At 44.4% G+C, this 14,117-nt stretch overlaps 1 protein-coding gene across 1 annotated transcript in view; it reads left to right on the top strand.

Moving 5' to 3' along the window:
• The window catches only part of ctdp1 (CTD (carboxy-terminal domain, RNA polymerase II, polypeptide A) phosphatase, subunit 1), an 89,990-nt gene that overhangs the window by 38,121 nt on the left and 37,752 nt on the right, over positions 1-14,117 (top strand). The window contains exon 12 of the mRNA XM_042076267.1: positions 13,518-13,783. Coding sequence (XP_041932201.1) covers positions 13,518-13,783 — 266 coding nt within the window. The remainder of the gene's footprint in view (positions 1-13,517; positions 13,784-14,117) is intronic.

Genomic DNA, 14,117 nt, shown 5'->3' with positions numbered 1-14,117 from the left:
CACCCTCGGATGCCAAAGGCACCTCACATTACCCCTGACACCGGAACCAATAGTAGCTTGGCACGTCGGCTAAGGTGCAGTGGAAAACCATCATTATACCGGGATAATATTAGCCAATTTGTTGCGCTTGTCATATTGTAATCAGCCAAGCTGCTCTTTTAAAAACGAGCATGCCTGTTTGGCGCAGGCTGGGGGTTTAATTATTTATTTGTGTGGAAGGGGAAGAGATTTTGTATTTTGTCTCCTTTCTCGAGAGAGAGAGAGAGAGAGAGAGAGAGAGAGAGAGAGAGAGAGAGAGAGAGAGAGAGAGAGAGAGAGAGAGAGAGAGAGAGAGAGAGAGAGAGAGAGAGAGAGAGAGAGAGAGAGAGAGAGAGAGACTGAGACTGAGACTGAGACTGAGACTGTTATTATTTGATAAAGAGGTAATCGCACTCTTCTGCATTGCCCCAGTGGTAGTGCTGAAATGAAAAGAAAAATATCACAGAGCTAGAAGTTTAGAGGTCTTCTTGGGTTGGAAAGAAGCCCAAAAACAGCAGCATCAGTGGATGCAGTGGAGTACCCTGGAAACTCCTGAGTTCAAGAGCACAATTTGAATTGTCTCTGAGAGACACTCTGGCAATGAGTAATGATGCACGTTACTTTTTCCACTTGAATCGCGGGGAGCCAATCACATTAGTGTATCTGATATAGGCGGGCCAGAGGCGAGCTAAACTGATGAAAGTCGTAGTGTTATCCAATTGCATCGAAGTCCGGAATCAGTCAGTAAACATTGGTCATATTGTGTTATCCAATTGTGTGAAGTGAGATCTTCAAATGCGCACTTGGTGCCGCCCCTCGAGTTGGGCCATTACATTATTCGTGGCCAGACCCTGAATCTTTCTAGATTATCAGGGTCTGGAATCTCCAGGCTAGCAGTGGAGCAGACATCAGTCGAAATGATTTATCCAGCAACTTCACTCATGTCACTCTCTCTGTTAATGTTCATTTGTTGTGACCGCTTCCATGTGGATTTTCTTTGGAGACTTTAAAACAGACCTCCCCCCCTCTGGCTTCTCCATGGAAAGACAGTTGAGATGTAGTTTTGTAGTCATTGTAATATAGTGTGACAAGCTTGGAATGGAGTTTTTGGTCTTTGTAATGGAACTTCAGCCGAAGGTATTGACCAACTGTTGCTGCGGGCTCTTTGTGCTTTAGCCTCATTAAGGCTTGTTGGCCCCATCAGTGATGGAGCCCCCTGTGGTCCCAGAGCTGTAGCATATTGACCACATACATCTGAAGGCCAGAATCAACACACTGCAGCGGTGGTCTCCGTCGGAATTGCCATCGGGAGAACCTTTTACACTGTGACCTCTGGGAGTGTGTTTGTGTGTTTGGTCTAAGATGGTGTGTGCGTGTGTGTGTGTGTGTGTGTGTGTGTGTGTGTGTATGTGTGTGTGATCGATCTTAGGTTATCTAATTGGGGTGTGAAGTCTCCTTTTTTTTCCAAAAACACAGTGGTGTCTTCCCCCTGTTGTGTGACTGTTATTCAGGAGCTATTAATGAGACCACGGTAAGTGCTAATGAGTGTGTGTGTGTGTGTGTGGTTGTCCTTCCCCTGCCACCACCTCTGGGTCCCTCATACAGGCCCCTGGTGACTGCATGCAGAGAGAGACATAGGCAGATGCTAAAGTTAAGAAAGTCTGTACAAACTACTCAAACTTTCTGCCAAAACAGGCTCCACCGGGATAGAGCAGCATTCCTCCTTAGGATTAGTGTTTCAGTGAGCCTCATTTCAAGCAAGGCTACAGAATACAGTATTCTCTGTCTTGTTCAGTTGCTCATTGTCACTTTGTACCCATTGCCTATTGGTCTCTCTGATGATGTTTTCCCAGTGTGGTTTATTCTGTCTTTCTCGATCAGCCTCCCTTCACCCTCATCCAGTCCCTGTCTTTCTCTCTTACACAGTCTGCCTTTCTGCTTCCCCAGATCTCATCTTTCTCTCTCCTTCTCTTAGTGAGAAGAAGTAATGATGAGAGGATTGTGTCTGCTCGACTCTCATCTCAGGGCAGGCCATTCCCATCTCAGTCTCTCTCTCAGATAAGTCCACAGCTGAGCTCCCCTCCGCCCCAATCTTGTGAAAAAGAGAACAGCCATACATCATATGTGATAAGGGGAGGAAAGCACTACTGCACCAATGTACACCAATCTGCTGCAAATAGGATCTCCTCAGCTTTTGCCCACTTTTAGATGAGTTGCTTGTGGTGTGTGTTTCTCTGGCTGTAGTTTTGCTCTGGCATTGACGGTAAGTTCAGTTGGTGCCAGCACCAGATGGGCATAAAGGCGCACCAGGCTGTCTGAGCCAGGGGTGGCAGACATGGGCGTGAGGCTCCAGGACCCCCTTGTTGCTGGGAAGCCTTGCCCACTCTCAGTTAGGATAGTGGATGGTCCTGAGCTGGAAACTGGGTTGTATTGGAGCGATATTTAGGAGATTTGAGCGGTTTGCTTCCACATTCTCTTTCTCTACTTTTTTTGGGCAGTTCTCTGTACCTCTGCATATTCTACCCCATGTTATAATGAATATAATTTTTTTATGCCTCGCAACTGTGGGTAACCCACGCAATACTGTTACACGCAACATCGTGTCTGTCTTTCTCACACATTGGGCTTGAGTTTGGCATCGATATAGATAGCGGGAAGCTACGTCAAGGCAGGGACTTAATCTCTCTGGTGAAGTGAAATTTACTAAACCAGTCACATGCAAATGGTTCAGTGTAAATTCTGATCTATCTATCTATCTATCTTTTATTAATTAACTTCGGCCTGACTCAGCCCACTTTGTGCGTTTGACTTCGCTCTGGCCACAGTGTCATTCTTTTTTCCTCTGGACAGACTCCAGCAGTTACTGTAATTACACCTCTAAATCTTTTCTCTGTGCCTCTAAAGCAGTGGTTCTGAAAATGTGGGGCGGGCCCCACTAGTGGGGAATAGAGACATGACAGGTGGGGCGTGAGGAACAGGAGGAAATAATTTTAAAAAAAATGTGCCTACCTTTTAATAATGGCTTTCTTTTTTGACATGGAAGATCTTAGATTCAAAACAAAACAGCCACACACAAACATAAGTCATAAACAGACTAACATATGAATTTAAAAAACATCCAATCCAGCAGACCGAGACGGGAAATGTAACTTCCAAAAAATGCAAAAAAATAAAATATTTTAACGTTACCATTTTGCCGGGTTGATGGGGTCTTGAAAATTCCCCACCTCTAAAGTAGGCAGTTTCATGCATCACATCGTGTTATCGGAGGGTAGTTTCAGGAAAGGCTGTGCCACCGCATGCCGTCCCCCCCCTCCTCTTTGATTGGTCTGTGCAGCAGAATTGACGGCTTAGTTGATGGTCAGGCAACCTTCTCTCCTCATCACTCAACTCCAACCCTGGTAATCTCCACTCTACTCCATCACTCTCTCATCCACTTTCCCAAAATATCTGCTCACAAGCAAAACATTTACTTGGCCCATGTGAGACGGTGATGCTGTTGATCTATCAGGGTAGGATGTATCGCAAGAAAGACTGCACTATCATCACATCAGCAATAACATTGCACGGTCTTAATTAAAGTAATTTATCTTTTGGCATCTGCTTGTTTTTCTCCAACTCGTTTATCTTCCTGCATCGTGTTTGTACATTCTTTTAGTCTTTTCATTATTTATCTAAGTGCTTTATTACCTTATTACTCCCATTATTTACCAAAGCAAATCCAAATCGAATTGCTGTTTCTATTATTTTAAAATCTACACAGACGTGAAGTGGTTGTTTTAAGTCACGTTGTCCTCTTCACTCGACCAGTACCCTCTTATTTGACCTTGTCAGAGGTCACATGTCACGCACCAGCTTATATGATTAACCAGCTGTCATTTGCCCCGTTGCTCACTCATGTCCATGACTCATCAGAGATCATCCCCGTAATCAGGACCGGGGTCAGCTGTTGTCAACGGTCTCCTTGTGCGGTCGGGCCGGTCATTACGCTCCTCTCCCCAGGATGAGTCACTCTGGCCTTGACTCTGGCGTCGGTCCCTTGCTTAAGCTGCAGCTCCAGGTGGTGTTCACTATTGATGAGCTCAGGGTGGGGTCAGCTCTCAGGTGCCCTGACGTGTTCACTAGTAAACATTTCTTGTATCTGCACACGCACTCTCAGCCCCACACACACACTCATCTATTTACTCCTTTCTCCTCTCTTTTCCATTTTTTCTTTCCCCCCCTTTTTTTCCTCTCTTTTCCTCTTCTCCACACTCTCTTTTCTCTCTATTCCTGTCTGTCTACTTCCTCTTGTCTCTTCCTCCTCTCTTCTCTTTCTCGCTTTCTCTCTTTCTGCCTCTGCTTTATTCATCAGTCTATTTTCTTCTCTCACTTTTTGTTGCTCTGCATTTTATAGTACTCGTACTGTAGGCTCATTAGGCCGATGATGGATTCTAACTGGGCAAACTTATTCAAACTCTTTCAGTTAGAATTGGATTCCAGGAACGTCCACAGATTCGTATGCCAGCCTGTTGATCTAAAACTCACTTAGATGAGTCAGGGAGAAAGTTTCAGTTGTGTTCTCTGCAGCCTCATCGCTTTCTGCTTCTCGCCGTGCTTTTATCAGACAGACAAAGTAATGTGGGTTGGATTTATTTTATCTTGTGTGGGCGTCCTGCCTATACCAGTGGAGATTGTGTGTACCTCTAGGTAGAAGAACAAGAATAATATTGCATTAAATTTCTCTGCAGGTGGGATTTTTTTCTTTTCTTTTGAAATTATCTCGGACTCTGAAGCTTCAGTGCACCCCTCGAGATGGTGTCTTTTTTTCTCTTTGCAAAGATGTTCAAACTTCTGTGCGTGTGTGTTTGTGTGTGAGAGAGAGCACATCTGTCTGCGAGCATCTCTGTGAATATGAGTGTGTGTGTGTGTGTGTGTAGAGCTTGTGTGTGTATACCTGAATGCTTTGAAGCAGCGGTAATAAATGGCCAAGACTCCTGAGGGTAATTGCTGCTGTATATGCAGGCCGTGCTTTTGGCCTTGCTGGCAGCCACAAGCATATGGCCTTTGATCTGAGGCAAGCTCCAGCACAATGGAGGAGCCAGAGAAACTCACAATACTGCGGGGTGTGCGCGTGCTCTCATTCTTTTTTCTTAGTCTCTCTCTCTCTCTCTCTCTCCCTCTCTCTAGCTCCCTCTCACATAATCTGCTTTCAGACACTTCCTCCGCAGTGTATGCGGAGCTTTGTCGAACGGAGGTCCGACCCTTTGGGCGATTCAGATATGATGCTAACAACAACGACACCGATGCACATGAACAGAATCTCAGCGTAGTTGAACGTGGTTGATCATGAACAGAATCTTCGCATGTTCTTTGCTTCGTTCAGACACGAATTCATTTACATAATGTCCGTCTGAAATACTAGGAGCGGAGTAGTGTAATAGCTGGCTAAGTTCAGAAAGCAGCTACAGTATACACTTCATCTCTCGCACAACTGTTCCTGTTTGAGTGTTGCATGTTCTTGGTGGTCTTTGCATAAAGTTTCTCTGCAGTTTATCTTTACCTTCACACTTCTATGACTCCCATCCAGCTTTCTTTCTACAAATTCTTTTCATGTAGAGTTTGGATGGCTTCATCCTTTTGAATACTATGAAAATCAACAGGGATGTCTTGTCTGTTGTGTACTTTCGTATGGGTAAAAAAGGCAACCTTTATACTTAATATTTTATTACCAATCATGGTGTCACTACCCTTCTTTATTTGGGCCATACAGGAGAATCATATCCTTAGGTAACCATTTGTCTTTCTTTTTTTCATGATTAAATGCAGTTGCGATTTCAGAAATCGAGCTGCCACAACTGGCTCCCCTGTTGCTCTTACGTCTTTCTTCTCTTTATCTTCTCTTTGACCAGTGGGCCGCGGCTGAAGTGCCCTTGAGCAAGGCACCTACTGTAACCCCTCACTGCTCCCCGACTGCCGCTGTAGCAAGGCACCTAACCCCTCACTGCTCCCCGAGTGCCGCTGTAGCAAGGCACCTAACCCCTCACTGCTCCCCGAGCGCCGCTGTTGTAGCAGGCAGCTCACTGCGCCGGGATTAGTGTGTGCTTCACCTCACTGTGTGTTCACTGTGTGCTGTTTGTGTTTCACTAATTCACCAATTGGGTTGAATGCAGAGACCAAATTTCCCTCACGGGATCAAAAAAGTATATATACTTATCCTACTTATTAATCTGTCCGAGACTCTTGTAGCTGCGCTGTGAAGCTTTGATCTCTCACCTGATCTCTTACGTCAGCAAGGATCTGTGCAGTTGCCTCTGTGTCTTAGCAGACGCCCATCCCACGCAGGGTGCCTTCAGTCTGGCCGGGAGTGTGCCATGAGCATCCCCTCTGTACCCTAAAGGGCTGAGAGTACATCCCAAAGCCAAGCCTTTTCCCAGCAGGAGCTGAAACCAATGGTAATAACCTAGAGCAAACTGGAGAGAGAGGGATAGAGAGAGGGATGGGGAGAGCAGAGAGTTCGAAATGGATGAGGAGATTATGGGGAGAGTAAAAAGAAAATTGCAGGACGAAAAGCTAGTAGTCTTACAGTTTGATGGCTTCACTGCAGTTTATTTTGTCTTCCCTTCCTCCTTTTTCGCCCCCTACCTTGCGTTTTTGAGTTCAGATGTCTTGTAATGAAAATATGGTTGTATAATAAACCCAGCTCTTTCTTCTCCCACTGCACTGCATCAGACAAACTAAGAATCGGTTTGGTGCATTGAACATCTCTTTGAACAAGCACCTGACCTGTTCTATGCAGTACACAAAAGATGCTATTGACATGTTGTACCTTCAAGTTTACCAGATTTGAAGACTTGCTTGTCATCCATGTCCATATGTAATGGAAGCAAGCAATGAGAGCACTGGGGAAAGATAAGCAGTGGGTCTGGTGGACACAAAACTGTGCAAAATCGGCATAGGAGTGGAACTTGTGGTATGGTGCTCCCATTTAAGTCACAGCGCATTGCAGATTGATGTAAAGTGTGCGCCCTTACATTTTCTACTTGTTCTTCTAAAATGTTCAGTAAAGGGCTACAGTGCTTCTAAAACCCTGCTTAGAAATCACCAACCCTGACCATGTTTTTGTCTGCAACCCCAGATCACAGTAGATTTTCCTGCACAAAACTACAGGACTCAGCCTACAACTCTTAAATTCTCAGAGGAAAAACGGTCTAAAGTACTTATCATGTGGAAACATTCTAATAATGACCCTTGGGCTCTGGATAGCTTCTAAGGTTCTTAATACGATGGTTTGGCAAAGGCAGTTTTTTTATCAGTCTGTGGGTGGTCTGAAAGACATTTCAAAAGTCCCTTTTATAGACTTGAACTTCTTAAGTGGGCTTGACTAGAATCATCTGTGAAATAGCTGTATTCACATGTACAGAGCTGACATTTTGCCACTCTAGTCTCTGTGTCTTGACTAGCTGAGGCTTCAAGGCCAGTGCAGGGGTGGGAGTGTCACGATGTGGCGTGTGCACTCAAATCAATTTTGCCTCAGTGCTGTGTGGGCAACAGCAGTTGCTTACCAGGCGGATCCAATCTGCATGTCTCGTCACTGAGCATTGCTTGGCTTTTTCATCGTTGTCTCTGGTACCCCAAGGCAAAGGCATCACCCTTAATTTGTTCACACAGAGATATGTACAATGTTTATGTAGGACAAGGCAGCCATGCATTATGGTTTTAGATGTGTCTCTCTGAGATCTCTCTTTGATGAATTTTGGATTGTTTTTGTCACTTGGCAACATCTAGAAGACTCCAGGCATGTCTAATCCGACATACAGCAGTGGATCACACAGAAGAAGCAAAGTGGCTCTGAAACGCTCGTCTCGTTTTGACCTTCCCTACAGACATCTGACTCAGTGGTTGGCTTCATTGATTTAATGAATTGTCCAGGCCAGCACGCATCCAGGAAGGTCAGCTTAATCTATATGGTCATCTCATTGACTTATTGTTGTAGCGTAAGTGACAGGAGGTCAGCCTGTTGGAGGGATTTGGGTATTACATGGCAAGACTTTGCTAAGACTCTTAAAAGCCTTTGCATCCCATATTTTTCCCAACTGTATAGTTCACCCTTTGTAGAAATTCTAAATCAATCATAGCTGGTCTTGTTATTATGTGTCACTAGTGAACACTTAGGATTTGTTTCCACAAAACACATACAACACGCAACAACTGGGAGCCGCAGGGAGGTGTGGGCAATGGCGGTTAAGACCTTCTGTCAATTAATTGTGTTCTCAGTGGCACATATGTGGAACCAGCTTAACCCCCTTTTGAATGCCTGCAATTAGCCTGGGCAGCAGATGCACCGTTGCTGTCGCGATGGGCTACTGCTGCTTAAATACAGATTGCATTCTTTTTTACTGGAGGGAAAAGCAAAATGAAACAATTCAATGCCCATTAATCAATAAATATAAAAAATGAGCAGACACACATTTGCATATGCCCAAACTCACACATGCAAGCGCACAGTACACTCTTTCACTCACACACATACACAGAGAAACCAAAGATCCTTAATATACACGCTTTATCAACCGTCTCTGGAGAAACTATGAAATGTTCAAAAAACTTCACTGAGCAACAGCCTCTCTCACAAACTGATGTGAGAGACTGCTGTTTCATATGGTGCAAGTCACATCAGGCCAGGCTAGCATGAACTTGGGTGCAAGTAATTGAGCTCCTAACACCTTTTTGGTGTAATGCCTTTCTTTCTGCTCCACACTGTGTTTTTAATGGAAGGACCTTTTGTGATTCTGCTTTTGTCCTCAGGAGGTCCAGAAAGACATTGAGCCATTAAGTTCAGGTCGGTTCTATTGAACTTTTGTGCCAACTCTCATACCTTTGGAGCTTTGATTGCACTTTAGAGTACTTTGAGGAGGCTTTGGAGTTGTATAATCTTGAGTGATTATTGGGTTCATCATCTCATTGGGTTCATCATGGGCTCATATACTCTCCTAATGCTCTCACAAACACCAACCCCAGCCTGCGTGATGAGAGTGTTGACCTTTTAACCTTATTGTCTGGGTCTGTCGTAGCGTGCTATCCCAATGATGAGCCATCCTACCCTGGGGAAGCGTTTCATATACTCTAGATGTATGCAGAGGCTGAAAGAGTGCAGAACAGCCAGGGCCAAAATCCACAGAGGAATCTATCATTCCCTGTCTCTATTAAAAATAAATTGGGCTGTTGGTTTTTGGTTCGATGTCTTTCACAATTCTCCTGAGACCAGAAGGAGATCTGTCTGATTTCTGCCCTACATTATACCATGTTAATGAGCAATTTTTCTTATCTAGAAAGAAAAATTGAAAAGAAAAAACTTATCTAGACCAAGATAAAACTGTTGTCATCAAATGTCTTGAGCTTTCAAGCTTCTTTAGCCCCTTTGTTTCTCCTGGGCAGAGAGACATTGTGTAAGGGAACTGTAACATTGAAACATCTTGCGTTTTTCCATTTGCAACCATCCCCATTCTTTCCTTCATTCTCCCAGATGCACACATCATATATCAATCCATGTCCTGTTCAAAGGCAATTAGTTAAACTCTCTATCCCTTAAACTGTGTGTGGAATAAACTACACCTGGAAATTGGGAATACATTGCCGTTTCGTCACAGGCGTCGACTCTTTCCTCTGACAGATCGATGCCAACCATTAAAGCTGGCGTCGACCTGGCGACTGAAGGACAGTCGTGGAGGAGCTGCCATTCAATGATGTACAGGCTGCTCCCTCATAGTATCTGACTGTCGTCGTGATGCAGCACTGTAATGCAGCACCTGTCAGAAGCAACAAGACACATGGGAGGTAGTTCTGTAAATCATCTGTGTGCCGTGGGACTTCAAAAGGAGGGCTTAAATCGTTTTTTCCTAAACAAAGCAGTAGTACAAAAGTCTTTGTACTACTGCCTCTGAAACGATTGGGTAAGAATTTAATACAACAATTTAAGTTTAATTTCACTGCTTGTTACGCCCCAGAAAGTCGTAAGTCAATGAAGCCTTTCCAGAACCACTCGGTCTCAATTGTGATTTGAGAAGCGGTCTGGTGTTAACCAGGCTAATAGGCTACTCTGTTCCTCAGTAACTAGGGGCTGTATGTGTGTTATAGGTCATCGCAACCTTTGGCACACATAGGCGACAGATTTTAGTATTTACAACCAGCAGGCCTACCAAGAAAGGGCAGTAGGTGGCAGTGGCACTCTGACTACAATATGGTGCCAACACGTGTATTGAGTAATTTTTGATAGCTGGCTTTGAGGTTAGTAGGCTACAATATAGTCTATGATCTAAATGTAATAATTCTAAATAGAAAAGTGTGAAAAGTAGGGCCTGTTTATGCTTGTTTTATGCTTTGAATCCCATAAAATGTGGGTTGCCGTTTAATGATCATGAGACATTGTGCCATTTCACAATCCAATCAAACACAATCCAAACCAGTTCAAGTGCCACTGTTCCAGCTCGTTAACAATGATGGTAACGTCTTTGTAGTACAGTGCAGGTTGTGGCTGTCAGATTCTCTTGCTCTCTCTTTCTTTAAAAAAAATCTTCTTCTTTGTCATACTGATCTTCTAAGTTTTGGTAATTGGCTGTGAGCTAACTCACAATGTGTATATATTTTTTTTAATTATTCTCTGGAAAATAAAACAAAGGCTCCTTGGTTAGTTTAGCAGGCCATTTTACCATAATTTCCCCCACAACCCTGGATGGGCCTTGGATCCTGTGCTGATGGATGGATTCGCTAATAATATTTTCATGGGCAGCCCCAACCGCTCTGTCAACATCTGTTGTCAGCGCTACTTGTTAGGTGCTGCGTGAAAGAGGTTGAATTTGGTGTAATTTCATTCAACCAGTATGAAACCCACTTGTCACAGTTTCTGCCAAGCTTCATTGTCATTATGGGATGGGATGTATTGCTCACCCACTTATACTCAGCCAAACACTCCTCAGACCTCTGGGATGCGTCCGTCATTTTCCTCTCATTCATTTCCCTTTCTATTAACCTTTCCTCCTGCCAGTGGGCAAATAAAGATTGTTGGTTAATTACAGAACCACCTCTGGGCTGATGGTATATTTTTACTACCATATTTCTCTTGAGACTCAATCAGGACGATGCAAGATCAGGATCCAGGCTTTATTCTTTTCAATGAGGGGCCAGTGCCCCTCAAGGGAGAAAAGTACATGTTTGTGTCAGCCCATCATGGATTTCACCAGATTCTCAATATTCTCTTCTAAAGACTACCGGAAGAGGCTGGCCTTTTATGCTCAATTTGCAAGGGTGTGGTTCACGTGGTGATCAGGTACAACGTCCTCTGATTGGCTTTCTCTTCCCGCCGTTTCAGTCAGCCACACCCAGACACACCTACACACACCTACACACACCCACTTACTATTTAACATATTAGGAAGGCTCCTCAGGTAGAAATGTTATACAGGATGTTCTAAACATTCTAACACTTAATTCATTGTACTCCTTGTACTGAGACTATAAAAATGATACCAAACATGAATACATTTACAGTTAATGACACAAACATATAATTCAGATAAAGTTTAACCCAGGTCTTTGTTTAACCCAAAGAGGAGATTGTGGACAGCTGGTAGGAGCCAGTGGGGAGCATTTCACACCTACATCTGCATTTAATAGATCAAAGGGAGAAAGAGAATACCCTCTAAATGTAAATGTGGCTAAGCCTCCACCTAGTCTGGGGCAAGAAACGGTCATATAAAATTATTCCCTTCAGGGCCAAGTTTCTGCTGGCAGTGATATGTTAGTATGTGGCTGTGCGAAGGCTGCATTAATGGGAAAATAATGACCACAGCACCCCATGTTTATTAGGACCACAGCACCCCTTGTTTATTGGCAAGATTGGCCTCTTTTTTCCCCCTCAAATCAATAAAAGGTTGATAACAAAATAAGAAATGGCTTTACAGTTGTAGGTGCAACGGCCCTGGTGATGTGAAAGTAATAACTGACACATGACTGACCTCATGACTGACATGACATGACATGACCTCATGACTGACATGAACTGACATGACTGACCTCGCGCAGAACCTTATTAATTATCCTATTTTCTCATTAACCAGTTCCATTCCCATGATCCAGGGCCCTGACTTGTTGGTTTTCAGATGACACAGAGAATAAAGCTCCTTGTGGGAATGATACATTTCCCAGTGGTCGATATCAGACCGTATCAATGGATCCACGCGCTGGTCGTGATGGAGGGGCTGGTCTTGAACATGCTAGTGTTTATGGTCTCATAGGCAGCCTGCTGTGCTGAGATGGGGAAAAGTAAAACCGGTGGCCACAGAAATATTCTGCCAAGAAATATTAATTCATGAACAGCTGCTGAGGATTTAAACGAGAAATTAGTCAATTGCGGAACAAAAAGAATGAATTAAATGCTGACGATTTCTCACAGCTGGAAAGTCTCTATGTAATCTAATGCAGAGATCTGGTTTATATCATGTTAATGTTATTAAATAGGCTGCAGTATTTTTCTTCTCTACCAAGTAAGACTTAGAGTCTGCGCAGGAATTTTCCACGGAGTTTAGAGTCTTTTATTGAAGGAGGCGATCAAATCAGATACGCGTAATTATATTCCTGCAGTACCCAAGGAATTCCATCCCTTTAGGACACACAACCAAGCGTTAACGCAGCGTTCCTCCTCACTGAGCCTGCTTTTAAGATTAATTGAACATTTCTCTCGTTATCGAAATAAGTGTATAAATGTAACAAAGCGAGAACAAAGTTTTGCTGGTCGCACGGTCCCTTTTGTTCCTTTCCTTCCCTTATCTCCTTGTGAACTCACTGAACGTGTCCACCAGTATTTCTGCCACCGCCGTAAGTGGTATCAGGGGACGGGCAACGTGTTTGTCGTTCGTCTGGGAGAGTGGAGTAATTAAGCTTCGGCGCTAGAGAGGCCAGATCCACGGGCAGAGTACCGACATGTCATTAAAAGCTGCAGGAGTGTGAATCAAAGACGCTTACATGTCGCATAAAGATGTCAAACAGTAGAGTGCCGGGTATAGACAAAGTGAGTCAAATGTGAATTATGAGTAGAACCTTTTGTCTTGTCTTTGTTTGAAAACTTGATTGGTCATTGTGCACGCGTGGAAGTCGTTGGTGTTCATGGAAAGGGTTAGGGTTCGGTTACACTACCAGCATCAGTGGTACAGTGGCTAACCTTGCACTTGTGCCAGTATCAGAAATGTTGTCAGATATCAGTTGTAGTATGGTAGTATGACACTTTGGCACCATTCATGCAAGTGTGATATGAAACATATATGTACAAAATTCAGTCCATTTATAAATGTTTTCTTTGCTTCTTTGTTTTGTTCTTTGTGGAACAGAAGTGCTGTGAACCTTTTTAAAGCAAATTCACACTGTCAAGTGCAATGTCAAGCAGCCTGTCTACTCATGAGACTCCCATGTCGACCCATAAAAACTGAGTTGTTCCACTTAATCTCATTCTGATCGTCTTATTGCAGGTTGATGACATGCTGGGCGAGGAGAGTGATAACGAGAGTGACGAGCAGGGAAAGGAGGACGAGAAGATGGAGGTGGGCGACGGCGGCGGCGGCGGTGGTGGTGGTGGTGATGAAGATGAGGACGAAGGGCCAGAGGAGAGACCTCAGACAAGCCAGCAGAGTTTGGCAGTTAAGCACCAGCAGCAAATCCCAGGCCCCAGCGCCAGGGAGGAGGGGAGCCAGACGCAACCCAGCGATGGAGACAGTCTGTCGGGCAGCGAGCCAAGGTAAGACCCCTGGCATGCTATCAGGAAGAGACAGACGGAGGGCTGGGATTTTATGTAACCATCTTGCTACAGTCTTGTTGCTCATGTTCTCGAATCAGCACACACACACGCACACACACACACACACACACACACACACACAAAACACAAAACAATCTCACCAACACACCCGTCTGTTGGTAGTCTGAGTGTGTCCAGCCAGGTAGACTTCCAGACACCTGTCTCCCTTTGCCTGGCCTGTCTCCCGTTTCCGGGCGTGGTGTCTAGTTCAGGTGGGATGCGCCTGAAGGCAGCAGGAATGGGGGATGTATCCATCTGGGCCCCCTCCAGAGAG

The sequence above is a fragment of the Alosa sapidissima genome, chromosome 21, assembly GCF_018492685.1.
Source record: "Alosa sapidissima isolate fAloSap1 chromosome 21, fAloSap1.pri, whole genome shotgun sequence".
Taxonomy (NCBI): domain Eukaryota; kingdom Metazoa; phylum Chordata; class Actinopteri; order Clupeiformes; family Clupeidae; genus Alosa; species Alosa sapidissima.
The sequence above is the reverse complement of the archived record's forward strand: the minus strand, read 5'-3'. Positions and strand labels throughout refer to the sequence as shown.